Below are 13,609 nucleotides of genomic sequence, written 5' to 3'. Positions count from 1 at the left end.
ACCCAAGTCGCTAAACCTGTTTGAGCCTGCTTGTCGTCAGCCTCAGCTCAAACATCGACATTGATCCCAACGACATTACTACGGGCGACATCGCCACTTCACCAAGCTTTGTTGCCACCAGATGGAATCAATCATTTCTTGATCATGAATCGATATCGCGACGATGCAGATGCAGATGTCGAGCCTCTGCTTGAGGATGATGTCGGAGACTTCGCCCTTTTCGCCGATGTTGAGGCGGAAGACGAGCCCTGGATTGCCTCGCCATCAGTAGCATCGCGGGGCCGCGCGCGATGGCAGCCCTGGTGGACCACCTGGAAGACTGCGGCATGCAAGCTCAACGTCAATCGTTTCCGACCAGACACGCCCTTTGCTATCGTCCTGCTGCTTGCCACCATCAAGGGTATCCTCATCGCCAGCGGGGTCCTGCTCATGACACCCATGGTCCGCCTGATGGAAGACGCCATTTGCCACGTGCACTACCACAAGGACGTCTCCGAGCCGATTGATGAGAAGGACTGCAAGGTTGATGATGTTCAGTCTCAGTTGGCCTACCTGGGTGGCATTGGGGCCCTGGTGGCGTCCCTTGTCACGCTAGTCGTCGCTTTTCCATATGGTGTGTTGGCGGACAGGTGAGTTCGACCGTCCTGTTCACATGCATGGTGCTTTACTGACAACTGTTCAGGATGGGTCGTAAGCCGGCTTTCTTTCTCGCCTATGTGGGGATTCTACTTGGATTCGGCTGGGGCCCGTTCGTCCTCTCACTTTCGCACTTCCCAAGCATTTGGGTCCTCCTCTTAGGACACGTCTTCTTCCTGATTGGAGGCGGTGTGCCCCTTGCCATCAACAACATTTATGCCATGGCTGCAGATGTCAGCAACGAAGCCAACCGGTCGACTCATTTTCTGTACCTCTCTGTAGGCGCCGTTATCGCGGGACTTTTTGTGCCTCTGCTGTCCGGCTTTCTGCTAGAGACATACGGCCCATGGGTCCCAATCCGCATCGTCTTTTGCCTGAGTCCAGTCATCCTCACAGCTGCTAGTCTCCTGCCCGAGACGTTACGTGTCAAGCTGCCTGATGGCGACGCCATACCTGAACCGACTGAGCCTTTCGTGGCAACCGTCAAGGACCATGTCCGCACATCTCTTGCCGAGCTCGCCAGCGCCAGAGTTTTGCTCCGCAACCGCAGCGTTCTCTTCTGCCTCTTGGCACCCTTGACTGCTAGCACAATGTTTACTTCTAGTTCGTCGACTCTTTCTCAGTACATCAGCAAGTACTTCTCCTGGTCACTCGCCCAGACGTCCTATATCCTCTCACCCATCGCCCTGTGCCACCTCCTCGTTCTGACCGCCCTGCCACGTCTGTCGGCCCACCTCCTCAAGCCTCGCCGTCGTCTGCGCCTCAACGACTTTACGAAGGACCTCCTTTTGACCCGTGCCTCGTATGGCATCCTTGCAATCTCGGCATTCTTGCAAGCCGTCAGCCCATCCATCGTGCCATTTCTTCTGGCTATTGCACTCGGCACACTCGGCTCCGCAACGCCGCCGTTGGCACGCGCTCTCATCACGGCATTTGTCGAAAAAGAACACACCTCGCGCCTCTATGCCATGTGTAGCATCGTCGAGACACTCGGAGCCTTCATCGGTGGACCAGTCCTGGCATGGACCTTTTCAGCGGGAATGCACCTGGGCGGCATCATGAGGGGACTGCCCTGGCTGTATGTCTCCTTTTTGCACGTATGTGCCATGTCGGCATTCATGATGGTACGCGAACCGAAACACATAAAGCCGCCAGTGCAGACGGAGAGCGGCGAGGAAGGGGTTGACGGCATGGGGTATGAGTCTGCAGCAGAGGATGAGGAGAATTTCGCCGCTCGGTAGACCTGTCGTGTACACATCGTTCTTTGAAGCCTTGGCAGGTGGAATTTTGTAGAAGAGAGCTGGTTTGGATTGTTTGTTTGCAGGATCTTAAACTTAGGAGCCCTGTATAGCGCGTCCCCGGTTCGTTGTCTCCATCACTAGATTAGAATCCCAAGACGTCAGAAGGCGCACTGCACATAGCTCATGACTGATAACCCACCAGTCAAAACTCGTGGGCCGGACCGAGGCCCGGGATATGGATCAGCTACGTGATTTGTTGCAACAGGGCTGGTCGTGATTTCCTCTCGGATCTTCCTTCTCGGTCAGACACACAACGGGGTGCACACGTTGACACAATGACACGACGGAGCGTCATCCAGACGATGCAGTTGCCCTTGAGAAAAGTGGGAGCGTCACGAGGGAGGAGCGAACACCGCCGATGAGGAGAAATCATGTGCAACAGAAACGCGAGAGTGGAGGAGACTTGATACAGCCAACATTCGAAGCATTACCTATCCAACCCGCTAAGCCCCCCCTGCCGGTTTCAAACCACCATGCTCCACGATGTCAATCATGGCCTTTGTCAAAGATGCCTGGATGAACCGTCCTCCCTCTCCGCACACGCGGCAGCCACAACACCAAGGCCTCAGCCCAGCATGAACAGCCACGGGATGCCCATGAGCGTGACAATGGCAAACATGCAAAAGATGACCTGCCAGTCGGCGACGGTCGCATCCGCCGTCAGCGACGTGGGGAACCCGGCAATGTTGCCCTGGGAGAAGTTCCTGGCGGCCTCGGCAGCAGCGACGGTCGTCAGGTTGCCGCAGGCGGCGTTGAGGGCGGCGTCGGCCGTCATGGGCGGCAGCGCGACGACCATGGCGGCGAGGAAGTTGAGGTTCTGGTGGGTGCCAAAGGGCGACGCCTGGATGAAGGCCGAGCGCAGCGTGATGTTGGAGCCAATGGTGGAGAAGTTGGCGGTGCGGGAGTACTCGATGCACTGGGGCTGGGCGAGCGGGTTGCTGGCCGGGGCGGCGTCTTGGCGGGCGATGACGACGGCGTCGGCGAGGAGTCGGCCGGCCGAGACGGCGTTTGTGAGGCACAGGGCCAGGAGGAGGCGGGCGAGGAGGAGCCGCATGGTGTACATTATGACAGAGCTAGGAATATGGTGACAGAATGGAGAGCGTCGTTCTGCTTGTTATTGCTGTCGTCGGACTGCGAGATTGTGGCACGGAGTTTCGCTGAGCGTGAGGAGGGTATTCAAGGAGAGTCGCAAGTTAAGGAGAGTAGCCGGCCACTCGAAAGTCGAAGGGTTGAAGAAGAGTGAAAGAAGGATGAATGAAGGACAGCCCGGCCGTCAGAGTTGAGAAAGAAAGGCAAATGGAGGAGAAGCAACGACCGAAATCCAGCAGACAGACCAGCAGTACCACGAGGAGGACCAAGGTCGCAGACGAGGGGGCCCATTCTGTATTATAAACCGAGCACAGCCATCACGAGACGGCGCCGGCGGTTGTTTGAATGGTGGTTTGAAAGCGCCCTGAAGCTCAGGCGGGGGCTGGCGCTGTGACAGGTGCCCCACAGTCGTGAGACCCGATGACACAGAGGCGGCCCCCCTGGCTCGCAGATCAGACCGTCTCATAGACGTTTCAACAGGCATCGGGCGACGATGCTACGCTGCTTCAGACGATCGGGCGCCTCCATTGCTCACCAGCGGGGGAGGGTAGAGGAAACTTTCCGTCTTTGCGTTTGCAGGGTCGTTGATGACCGGGCCGACGCCCCTGGGCTGTCGCATCGAAGCGACACGGTGAATGTCTGGGCCTTTGGATCCATGTCGTGATAAGAGTAGGTGTATCCCAAAGCTGCAAGTACAAATATCCGACATCGTCCCATTATTGGCCGATGTTCGTCTCGTGCTCATTCTTGTTGTGCTCATTCTCAATTAGTGAGAGCCTCCGTAGTCGTTCAGAGGGCACATGAGCTTGGGATGACTCCTTCTTGGCCAAGTTCGAAGATATCAGACCATTGATTACCTCGTGCGAACCCGGTGATGAATACGAGTGATCAGCGCTCGCTCTGCCGGCTTCGGGGGATGACTGTCACTATAAGTAGGTAGGCTCTCAGGCACTAAAGGTCCACTGGAGTGACTTGCGTCGGTGGACCAGGCACCTGATGTACCTACAAAACTGATGGCTACCCGCGCAGCACCTGCAACCACCTCCAATTTCGTTGGAGCTTGTATGACAATTCCGCTTAGGGTTTCCAAGTAGTGTCACTTGGATTTTGTATGGTTCCTGATGCTGTACTTACTGGCTGACATGGCGTATTCGTGTGAACACAGGCCTACTACCTCCTGGAGCTGCCCTCTTGGAGGGCTTGTCGAACCAGAAATACACCACAACCGACTGCCATTCTCCATAGGCACCGTAGGTAGAGACTGAGACCAACACATCCGTTATCTCCTCCTCGATAACTGTTACGCAATATATTCAGGCCACCGGCTCGCGAATCTGCCCCGCGACAGTGATCCCCTGTTTCCCCACCCCTCTTCTTCCACCTTTACCGATGTTTGTCCCAAGAACAGTGTCATCGGTACTCTCCTCTGTGGTTTACAGTGTGGGCAATGCTCCCTCCCTTCGGATTTGCCACAGGGATGAAGGCTCGACCACCTGGCAGGGTAAGTTTAACAGGTGAATAGCATCGCCGTGCGACGACACTTGGCCCCGAATTCTCTCCTTTTTGGTCGTGACGGAACACGAATGGATCCGCGACGCAGCTTGCTCCCATCCCTCCTCGACCCTACGGCTTATCTCGTGATCCCACGTGCCGCGCCAGGTGAGAAATGCGCAGCCGTGCTTCGCTTGGAATATGAAAGCGCACGCATTCCCTCTGGCGCCGTTCCAGAGCACCAAGGTACGCAACGTAGGCATCCGTACTGCTACCTCGCTGGCTTTGAGTAGGAGATCATTGATCTCTTGGTGGGGCGTTTCTTCCTGGAAGAGTCGAACTGTCAGGGCCAGAGTCTCTAAGCGGCGCCAGGTCCCGTGTTGCTTGATGCAGGAATCAAAGAAGTCCTCGGCGTCGACCAAGAAGGACGCGGAGAGACGCTCAAGTTTGCGACTTTTCAAGGCAAAAATAGCACCCAAAACCGGATCCGCGATCCGGTGGCGGGCCACACTGCTGTGCCAGGCCACGCTGTCGTTGCGGACCAGTGCCTCCGCGATTTTCTCGTTGAAATCTTCAAACACAGTCAATGTCTTGACTGTTGCAGGGAGACTCTGCTGGAACAGTAGGCTATGTTCTACCAAGTATTCCGTTAGCGCAAGTACGCAGCACGGCGTCTCAAAATCCATGGATCTCGGCAGGCATGAAGATGACAACTCACCCATATCAGCTCTGCTCGCCCGCAAATTCTCCCACCCCCGCCACGGCTCGTACACCATGTGCCGTAGACCAGGAAGGCTATCCAATATAGGTTTTAATGACCAGTAATTGAGCCTTCGACGTAAGTGTCGGCGTACGATGAGGCGTGTCACAACCTCGGCGCGGGGGAGCTTCTGCTGACCGAAATTGAGCGTAATCTGTTCGAAAAGGCCGGATATGGCTGATCTGGTTGGAGGTCCAAAACTGTAGCGATCGAACCATCTATGAAGTGGATGATGCCACCTTGGGTGAGAAGCCCCAGAACCGACTTCGCCCTCGTGGTCGGTGGCGAAATAAAACCCCTTGAAGAATCGGTCCTGGTCACTGGGACGATGCGCGTGTAGCTCCAGAGTCAACCCTCTCCCTGGCTTCCATTTACTGAGGATTGAAAATATCTTCCGGATTGCGCTGACGATGAGAGGTCCGTTTTGTTGGGAGAACTGGTAATGCGGACATGTGTTGTTCTGTACGACAACGTTGAGCCAGATGTGGCGGACGAAACCTCGTTGCAAAGTAATGAGCCGTCCAAAACTCTCTAGACAGGATGAGCGGAGTTCCAGTTTACGGAGGTTTTTCGTCGCGATAATGTACTGCCATTCTCTGCATACAGAGGCCAGTGCCGACCAGCCAGGATGTTTGTCGCGTGTAAATGTCTCCAGAATAATGATCCGGAGTTCAGTCGGCAAGCAGAGCCAGGAGCCAATCTTGGTCCGCGTATAAAGCCTCGTGTTGTAGCGTCTTGTGAGGCCGCATCCTGTCGCCATTTTGGTTTAGCTGTTTCGCGCGTGAGGGCTGCAAGGGTGGGAAATGCAATCCTCCTCAGGTGTAAGGGCTACGTTCGAAGTCCTAGTGAGGATTTCACGAGGGCTGTCTTCCGCAGATAACGGAAGGGGTAAGTAGCAGCTGAACTTTGGCCTGAACGCGAAGAATGGCGGGCCCGGTGTTTTATATATGCAGGAGTGTAATCGAGAACCCCAGCTTGGCTTTACACGATCTCCGTGGCTTAATTTGACCACTCTTACCTCTATGCCCAGGTGGTTTCCTGGGGACCATTGTGACCATGGTTTCCAAGAAGCTTCGTTGTTACTTACAGACGCATTGTTTGACTTTCCGTGACGCTAGGGCATTGTATCCTGATTATCATGATCCCCTGATGGCTGTAAGTCACTATCTTCCAACTGAATTATTGGCATGACCTTAAGCACCTTGAGCGCATTAAACTTAGAATCACAAAGGTCGTCTACATCCATGAGAAATCTTCAGTCTCGCCCACGATATAGTCGGATTAGCCATGCGCGGTCCACAATCAACACCGCACTTGAGAATATGATGGCATCCGGGCCGGTCAGGCTTAGTGTTAGGCAAACCATGGTTGTCACGGCCAATTGCGACGCTATGAACGGTTCTGGTCAAGATGAAGCGACCGCCCCCCCCCCTAAAAAAAAAACTTTGATCTGCTCGAGTGCAGACTCTCAATCCCATCAACTGCGTCTCTGATCGGCCAGCCATTGTCGATGGCAAGCAGCCTCGTCCAAGCAGCCACCCCCACCAGCCATTTACCCCACCACGCACTTACCCCACCAAAGCCAAGCTTGCCGATGACCCCGCAGCTCCTCGCTCCTCGTCACAAACGAGACAGCTTTGCTCAGTGACATATCTTGCGCGTCTCGATTTCTTGAACGTCAGCGCCATCACCTGCACGGCCTCGTTTCCCGCTGACCAGAATTGGAAGCCCCCCCCACAAGTCTACATCTCGCAGCCTGTCATGGCGTCGTCACCACTGCGCATCGGCTACGTGCCCGAACACTTCTCCACCCCCTTGCACTTCGCCCAGCAGCACTATGGCCTCGAGGCTACGCTGGTGCCCTTCCCCTCCGGCACAGGCCACATGATCACAGCTCTTCGCGGCGGTGAGATTGACATTGGCATCGGCCTCACTGAAGGCTGGATCGCGGGTCTCGGGAAGGAGGGCGTCGAGGGCGACGGCGGATACCGTCTCGTTGGCACCTACGTCGATACACCTCTCTGTGAGTGCCCTTTGCGATCTTTGCCCAGTCACCCGACACTCCTCTGCGTTGGATCGTGTGCGCTCCAGGGGATCTTCTAACGCGCATCAGGCTGGGCCATATCGACAGGCTCCTCCCGCCCCGAAATCGCCTCCGTCTCCTCCCTCCGAAGCAAGCGCATCGGCGTCTCCCGCATCGGCTCGGGCAGCCAAATCATGGGCTTCGTCCTCGCTGACCAGCATGGCTGGCTCGGATCGTCAGACGCTGCGCCCTTCTCCGACACGGTCATCCTCAATACCTTTGCCAACCTCCGAGACGCTGTCAACAAGGGCGACGCCGATTACTTCATGTGGGAGCACTTCACATCCAAGAAGTACTACGACTCGGGCGAGATTCGCAGGGTGGGAGAGATCTACACCCCATGGAGCAGCTGGAAGATTGTGGCGTCAACAGCGCTGGCTGCTGAGGGCGCCTTGGACCCGAGGGTGAAGGATCTGTTCGGAAAGCTCGACAAGGGAATCGTGCATTTTAACGAGAACCAGGAGGAGGCTGTGCGGTGGATCAGCACGAACCTGGACTACTCCGAGGCTGACGCGAGAGAGTGGCTCAAGACGGTCAAGTTTACGGCGGGTGTTGAGGGCGTCAAGCCTGAGGTGGTGAACAACTGCGTGGACATTTTGAGGAAGGCGGGTGTCTTGGCCGAGGGCAAGGGAAGGCAGCCTGAGCAGATGGTCGTCAGGGAGGCATCATGATGTGCACGGGGTTTGAAGAATGTTCGGCGTGTCCCTACGTCGTGTCTATGGTCGGATCTCTACCAGCTCTGTCTTGCTCGTTTTCCCGCACGCTCAGAAGTCTCATGGCTAAAAGGTTACTTCGTCTGTGGCGTCGCGCACCCTCTGCATTTCTTTTTTCAAGTCCTCTGGCGTCGCGGCTCCCACGGCCACGTCCGCTAGGCTCGTTCCAGTGTCACGATCCTGATACCAGCTGAGGATGCACATCTTGCCCGACTCAAAATCGTCTCGGAAAAGGGCCACGAATTCATCGCGGCTGTGCTTGGAACTGATGGAGAATGAGGATGCGTTGTCGAGACCTCGACCAGTGAAGTGCGTCTTCATGAGCGGCAGCGCCAAAGATCCCGACGTCCGCACATTGAGGTCAACAATGTGGTACCTCGCCAGGTCATCATCGACACCTTCGTCCATGACCGACTCAGACGCCGTCTCTAGAACGTCCGCCCCAGCCGGCCCGACATAGTCGTGCGACCGAAGCCAGGCCGCCACCTCCTTGACCAGCTTGGTGAACTTTTTCTTGAGCTCATCTTGGCGTCGATAATTGATCGTGCTGCCGATCCAGGCGTTTCCCTCCCCAATCATCTGCTCCGATGCCGCAAGAAATACAGGCTCTGCCTCTTCTTCCGTGACGAAAAACGTCAGGCCGTAGTCCCCAATCGGCTCATCGACGAGGTCGGACAGAATGAGGGCGCCCGGCCGCAGATGCGCATTCGCTTCCGTCACGCTCGACATGAGCTTTCTCAAAACCCCCTCTCGAAGATCACCAACTACCTTCCCACGCTCCTCTTCTGTCCTGACCACATATGTCCCTGCTCCTCCGAACGTTTGCTGGTTCTTCAGAACGAAAGGTAGGCTCCTCTGTACAATCTTTTGCAGAATTCTCTCGCTCTCCTGCGCGAACCATTGGCCCCTCGCTCCCTCGCACGCGACCGGAATGACAAACTCATTCCCCTCGCCGTCGCCGCCGCTCACGCACACCTCGCAGCAGCCGCGCTGCGCCCCGCCGTGACCCTCGAGGTCGATGATCTCGCACTTTGGCGTTGGCAGACCAGACTTTGCGAGGGCGTCCTTCGAGTTGACGAACCAGTGCACGTCCGGCTGCACGAGCAGGTCATACCTCTCCAGGCCATCGACCATTAGCTTATACGCAATGGCGTCGATGCCCTTCTCTTGGACGGGGATGTCTGCTGGCCCGGCGCAGAACACGAGCTCGGGCTTCTGGTCAGCAGCCAGTACGGAGACGGTAGCTTCAGCCTCGGCGCGGTCGTGTTCGACCTGGGCCGGATCGTCGTGGTCAATGTGGAAAAGTATGACGGGCGCTGAGCCCGAGATGAAGGCGTCGCGCTGAGGGATCAGAGAGAGATACTTCATGGCAAGCTCACGGGTGAGAGCGGCCTTTTCGTCCGGGCAAGATGGGGCCTTGGCGGTTATTGTGTTGAAGGGCGAGTCCTGGTAGAGATACTTTGTATTTCGCGGGAACTTGGCTGAGAGGGGAAGGCCTGAGTTCACGCCGCAAAGGACCTGGGCGATGCGGCGAGCTTTCTTTCGGGGAGCTGCCTGACGGTAGAGGTCGGCGAGGGTTGTGTCGAGCTTGACGGTCGGCAGGGATGGCCCGGTAGTGGGAGCCCGACCTTCGGCAGGTGATTGCTCCTCTCTCATGGCGCTGAGCTCGTAGTAGTCTGGTGTAAGATGAACAGTCGTTTCCTACGATTTACGAAGATGATGCCTCGGTGTATGGGTGTCTCGACATAATGACGACTGGCTGGATTGAGCTGTGGGCCGTCTATATATCCTAGAACCACCTGGCATGACGTGTAACTGTGACGAGGTACGAGGCGATTGTGCGACGCGTCAATTTCGCATGTCGTGATCTGATCCTGTATTCTCTGCAGGAACAAAATAAGCCGAAGGATCTTCATGTCCGTGCCTGAGCGACGAGCGAGATAGAGGTCCAGACCGAGCATGACATCATTGTATCTGGTCCTTGGCTGTGAGAAACGCCTTGGCGATGCGCCTGTTTCTGCCAGCTGATAGAAGCAACGCGTTGCACGACAGTACGGAGCGTTTGCTCCAAAATCTATACTTTGCGATCAGGCGAACCACGATTGAAGCATATCGCGTTCCACCACCCTTTTCTGTGATGGTAAATGCAGCTAGAGTAGCTTTTTCATGCGAATACTCTGTATCTCGTGGATCGCCCAGCTTGTATTGATCCACATCTTGGTCTCATTTGCTATTCGTCCTTACCTTGGCTCATTGTTTTGTGCGGGGTGTACAACATATCGCCACGTTTGCAAAGCGGCATCAGCGCGATTGCGCTCATGGTCCACGGTAGATGTTTAGCCAGGAAGGGATAAGGTTCTCCAGCTCGAGAGAGCCTACCGCTGATTGTCAAGTGATCATTGACCAGGCGAATGCTGAGGGTTGCTGAAATTCAAATTATCATGAAGCTTGTATTCATGCGTCACACGATGTCCTTCATGCTGTAATCCCCTACTACCATACCTACCTAACCTGAGAAACTCTCGTTCATCCCCTTTCCTTACATCAAAGCAACCATGAAACCGGTGAGGCCAACCAAACACCAAGTCCCCAAATGTATAACTAGCTCGCTAGCTCCGCTGCCGTTATTGTCGTTTCCATTCCCTGATCCCCCTTGCGTATCACCGCCTGCTGCGTCGCCGCTGGGCGCTGCGGCGGGTTCATTCTGAATTCGATCTGCCTCTGCATCTAGGTCAGGGCATTTACCATCCACGAGATCTTGCATAGACGATCGCTTATGAACAGACCTCTCACTATACATGGTGAGACCTCTGGGATCAATGTATCTGCAGTCGTCTGGAGCGTTATTCCGACGATACCTGATGGTTCGCGCAAACATGGCAGCCTTTTGGTCAACATGGAAGCCTGCATTAATCGGCTGGCCCTTGCAACTCGAATACTACTCTCCTGTCAGCGACATTCGCGATTTAAGAAAGTGATCCAGGTTGGCGACTTACACTCATAAAGTTCGGGATGCGCATCACGCCGCGCTCCTCGTTGCAAGGGAGCTGCTGGCATTCAAAGATGACGCTGCGGTCTCCACGCGTGTGTGTCGTCCGGCGAAGACCGTCGCCCACAAGGCAGTCCGTTTCGCCGTCATCAACTTTGTTGCCGAACGTGTGGCGCAGGCCCAGCCAGTGGCCAACCTCGTGGACAAAGGTCGACGCTGGCGTTCCCATGGCAGACTGCTGCATGACGATTCCGTCGGTTGCCCAGCGCTTCATTTCAGGAAATGTGGCATACTAAGTCTCGTCAGCATTTCAAATGGTCAGGAGGCGGCAAGCAAGACGCACTCCCATGAGGTTTCCGCCTGGCTTTTCCACACCACTCGCAGGGACCAGATTGTTCACCAGCCAGAGATTCAGCGCCATGTGATCGCCGGCGCGACTGGCCGTCTGCCACTTGACGAGCTTGGACTCTGATTTCTTGAGCGTTTTCCAATCGGCCGTCGTCGAGACGGGCTGCCTGAAGTTGGTGCTGACGTGGTTGAAGTAAATACCCCGAGGCTCAAAAACTGACTTGAGATAAGCCACCTGTGGTTGGCCAGCATCAGCTTCACACGCTGGCAGAGTAGGGTATCCAAGGAATGACACGTACCGACTCCTCGATCCTGGTCTCAATAGTATCAGGGCGCTTGGCACCTCTGGCTGACAGCATGTGCCAGATGTGAAGATCACAATCCAGGCGTGTCACCGGTCTGCACTCTTGTCTCTTCATAACCCTGGAATTCGACTGGCCAGACCAGCCGCCGGCCATGTCTCGCTTGCCCAGCCCAAGCTCGCAATTCGAAACAGACTCAGGAAGCGTGATGTTGTCCTCCGGGTTGATGACGGGGTCGTTTCTGACAAAGTGTTCAAACATGCTTGCCTCGAGGGCTGCAATCTCTCTGGCGTCTTCTTCGGGGATCTCCATAACGGGTAGATTGGCCTCAGCCTCGGCCAGAAGCTCATCTTGCGTGACGACATCGGGCCTACTCTCCAACGGAGTCACTTCGCGTGCTTCGAAGTCGTACTCTTCGGCTTCGCCGACATCCTCGCCTTCAGTCGGGGTGGCGCTAGCTGATGCGTCTGTAGCAGACGATTCGTCGGCAGATGTTGCAGAGGCCTCGACGAGATCGGAAGACGAGACTAAGGGGCTCGACTGCGCGCTGATGGAAACTTCGCCGGCAACAGAAGACGGTGTATCTACAGGGCCTTGATCCGAAGGAGACTCTGTGCCAGGAACTGGGACGACTGGCTCTTCGGACGGAGTGGGTGTTACGACAGGGGAGGTTACGTCGACAGGTACGTCCGTAGGGGTTGGCTCAACAGACAACGCGTCGCCAGCTGACGAAACGGCTGCGGAGTCTTCCTGAGCCGAGACGAGAAGCCCCAAAAGGAGAAGGAAGCCAAAGGTCAATTTGATGAATTGTCTCATTATGGTAGACACAAGGGAGGGGTGAACAAGATGGCTTTCGAGAGAAGCAATATCAGCGTGGCTGATACATGCGATTGCCTGGCTTGCTGTTCCCAAGGACGACTTTTATACAGTACACGTCGTAGGGCATGTCGAATAAAATTCCATCGCGCCCACATGTTATCGCTCGACCAAAGATGCCTGCTGCCAAGCAAACCTGCATGTTGAGGCGCTAGACGGCGATAGCTTCGTCCACTTACGGCTCATGAAAGTATCGTGGCGCTCGGTCCAGGTACGGCATTGAGCGTTCCGGGTCCCTGGTGGCGGCGCATTGTGTCTCTCAAGATGCTGAAAGCTGCGGCTGATGGTCACGGGCTGCAGGGACTAAGACAGAACCATCCCAAGGCGTTTGTTCTGTGACCATATTGCGCTGCCAAGACATAAGCTTAATTCAGCCTTGAAAGACTTGGCCACGAAGGGTCTGGCTATTTGGTAAGCGAAATCGTCCTCGAATCAGGTCGGTCGTCTTCAGCTAGAGTCGCCATCACTGTCCTTATGCAGACTGATGCTATTCACGAATCGACTGCGCCGCACCCAGCCCATAGCAGACGCCTCCGGGCTCATTCTTGTCAAGAGGCGTTCGCACGATGACATGGCACGAGTGTGGCTTTGATAATGGTTGGCGAAGCTTTTGCCTGACAGGGCGGTGTACGAGAGTGAACAAGTTCGAAAGCCCTCGTGATGACGCATTGGATCCCTATTTGAGATGCCACACCACCGATATGGAGATGCTGAGGAACGATTTTCAGGCAGGATGTGAGGCATAAACCTGTGTCCATGGCGTGGGCTCAATTGGCTTTGTTGAAGCCTCACCACTTCGTCGCGTCAACACCCCCGTTTTGGGTTAACACAATAGATGCGGGGAAAGACTCCACCAAAATGAAACGATTTCTACGCGAGGTTACCTCGTGAAACGCCGGGTCGGGCCTTTGTACTGATCTTGATCATTGCCCCTACCGACATTATAAATCTTAGGGCACGAAAACGATGGCTGCCGCCTGAAAAGCTGCTGTTCGGCATGTTCCGGGACGCTGATATCAGA

The 13,609-nt window shown here is 55.6% G+C and overlaps 5 protein-coding genes across 5 annotated transcripts; 2 read left to right on the top strand and 3 right to left on the bottom strand.

Moving 5' to 3' along the window:
- Nucleotides 1-144: 144 nt before the first annotated feature.
- On the top strand, nucleotides 145-1,877 carry D7B24_006719 (uncharacterized protein; the record flags this gene model as incomplete). Its single annotated transcript, XM_028640843.1, has 2 exons — nucleotides 145-629; nucleotides 683-1,877. 2 exons carry the CDS (start codon nucleotides 145-147, stop codon nucleotides 1,875-1,877), a joined length of 1,680 nt encoding a protein of 559 aa, XP_028498809.1.
- A 625-nt stretch (nucleotides 1,878-2,502) lies between these two features.
- Nucleotides 2,503-3,000, bottom strand: D7B24_006718 (uncharacterized protein; the record flags this gene model as incomplete). Its single annotated transcript, XM_028640842.1, has 1 exon — nucleotides 2,503-3,000. The coding sequence occupies one exon, from the start codon at nucleotides 2,998-3,000 to the stop codon at nucleotides 2,503-2,505; it is 498 nt and encodes a 165-aa protein (XP_028498808.1).
- A 3,599-nt stretch (nucleotides 3,001-6,599) lies between these two features.
- Nucleotides 6,600-8,031, top strand: D7B24_006717 (uncharacterized protein; the record flags this gene model as incomplete). The annotated part of the gene is made up of 3 exons (XM_028640841.1): nucleotides 6,600-6,675; nucleotides 6,923-7,300; nucleotides 7,391-8,031. The coding sequence occupies 3 exons, from the start codon at nucleotides 6,600-6,602 to the stop codon at nucleotides 8,029-8,031; spliced, it is 1,095 nt and encodes a 364-aa protein (XP_028498807.1).
- Nucleotides 8,032-8,139: 108 nt separating this feature from the next.
- D7B24_006716 (uncharacterized protein) lies at nucleotides 8,140-10,327 on the bottom strand (the record flags this gene model as incomplete). The annotated part of the gene is made up of 2 exons (XM_028640840.1): nucleotides 8,140-9,749; nucleotides 10,318-10,327. The coding sequence occupies 2 exons, from the start codon at nucleotides 10,325-10,327 to the stop codon at nucleotides 8,140-8,142; spliced, it is 1,620 nt and encodes a 539-aa protein (XP_028498806.1).
- A 712-nt stretch (nucleotides 10,328-11,039) lies between these two features.
- Nucleotides 11,040-12,528, bottom strand: D7B24_006715 (uncharacterized protein; the record flags this gene model as incomplete). Its single annotated transcript, XM_028640839.1, has 3 exons — nucleotides 11,040-11,354; nucleotides 11,406-11,645; nucleotides 11,710-12,528. The coding sequence occupies 3 exons, from the start codon at nucleotides 12,526-12,528 to the stop codon at nucleotides 11,040-11,042; spliced, it is 1,374 nt and encodes a 457-aa protein (XP_028498805.1).
- Nucleotides 12,529-13,609: the final 1,081 nt, after the last annotated feature.

This window comes from Verticillium nonalfalfae (assembly GCF_003724135.2).
Source record: "Verticillium nonalfalfae strain VnAa140/NRRL 66861 chromosome Unknown scaffold_5, whole genome shotgun sequence".
Taxonomy (NCBI): domain Eukaryota; kingdom Fungi; phylum Ascomycota; class Sordariomycetes; order Glomerellales; family Plectosphaerellaceae; genus Verticillium; species Verticillium nonalfalfae.
This window is presented reverse-complemented; position numbering and strand designations above follow the sequence as displayed.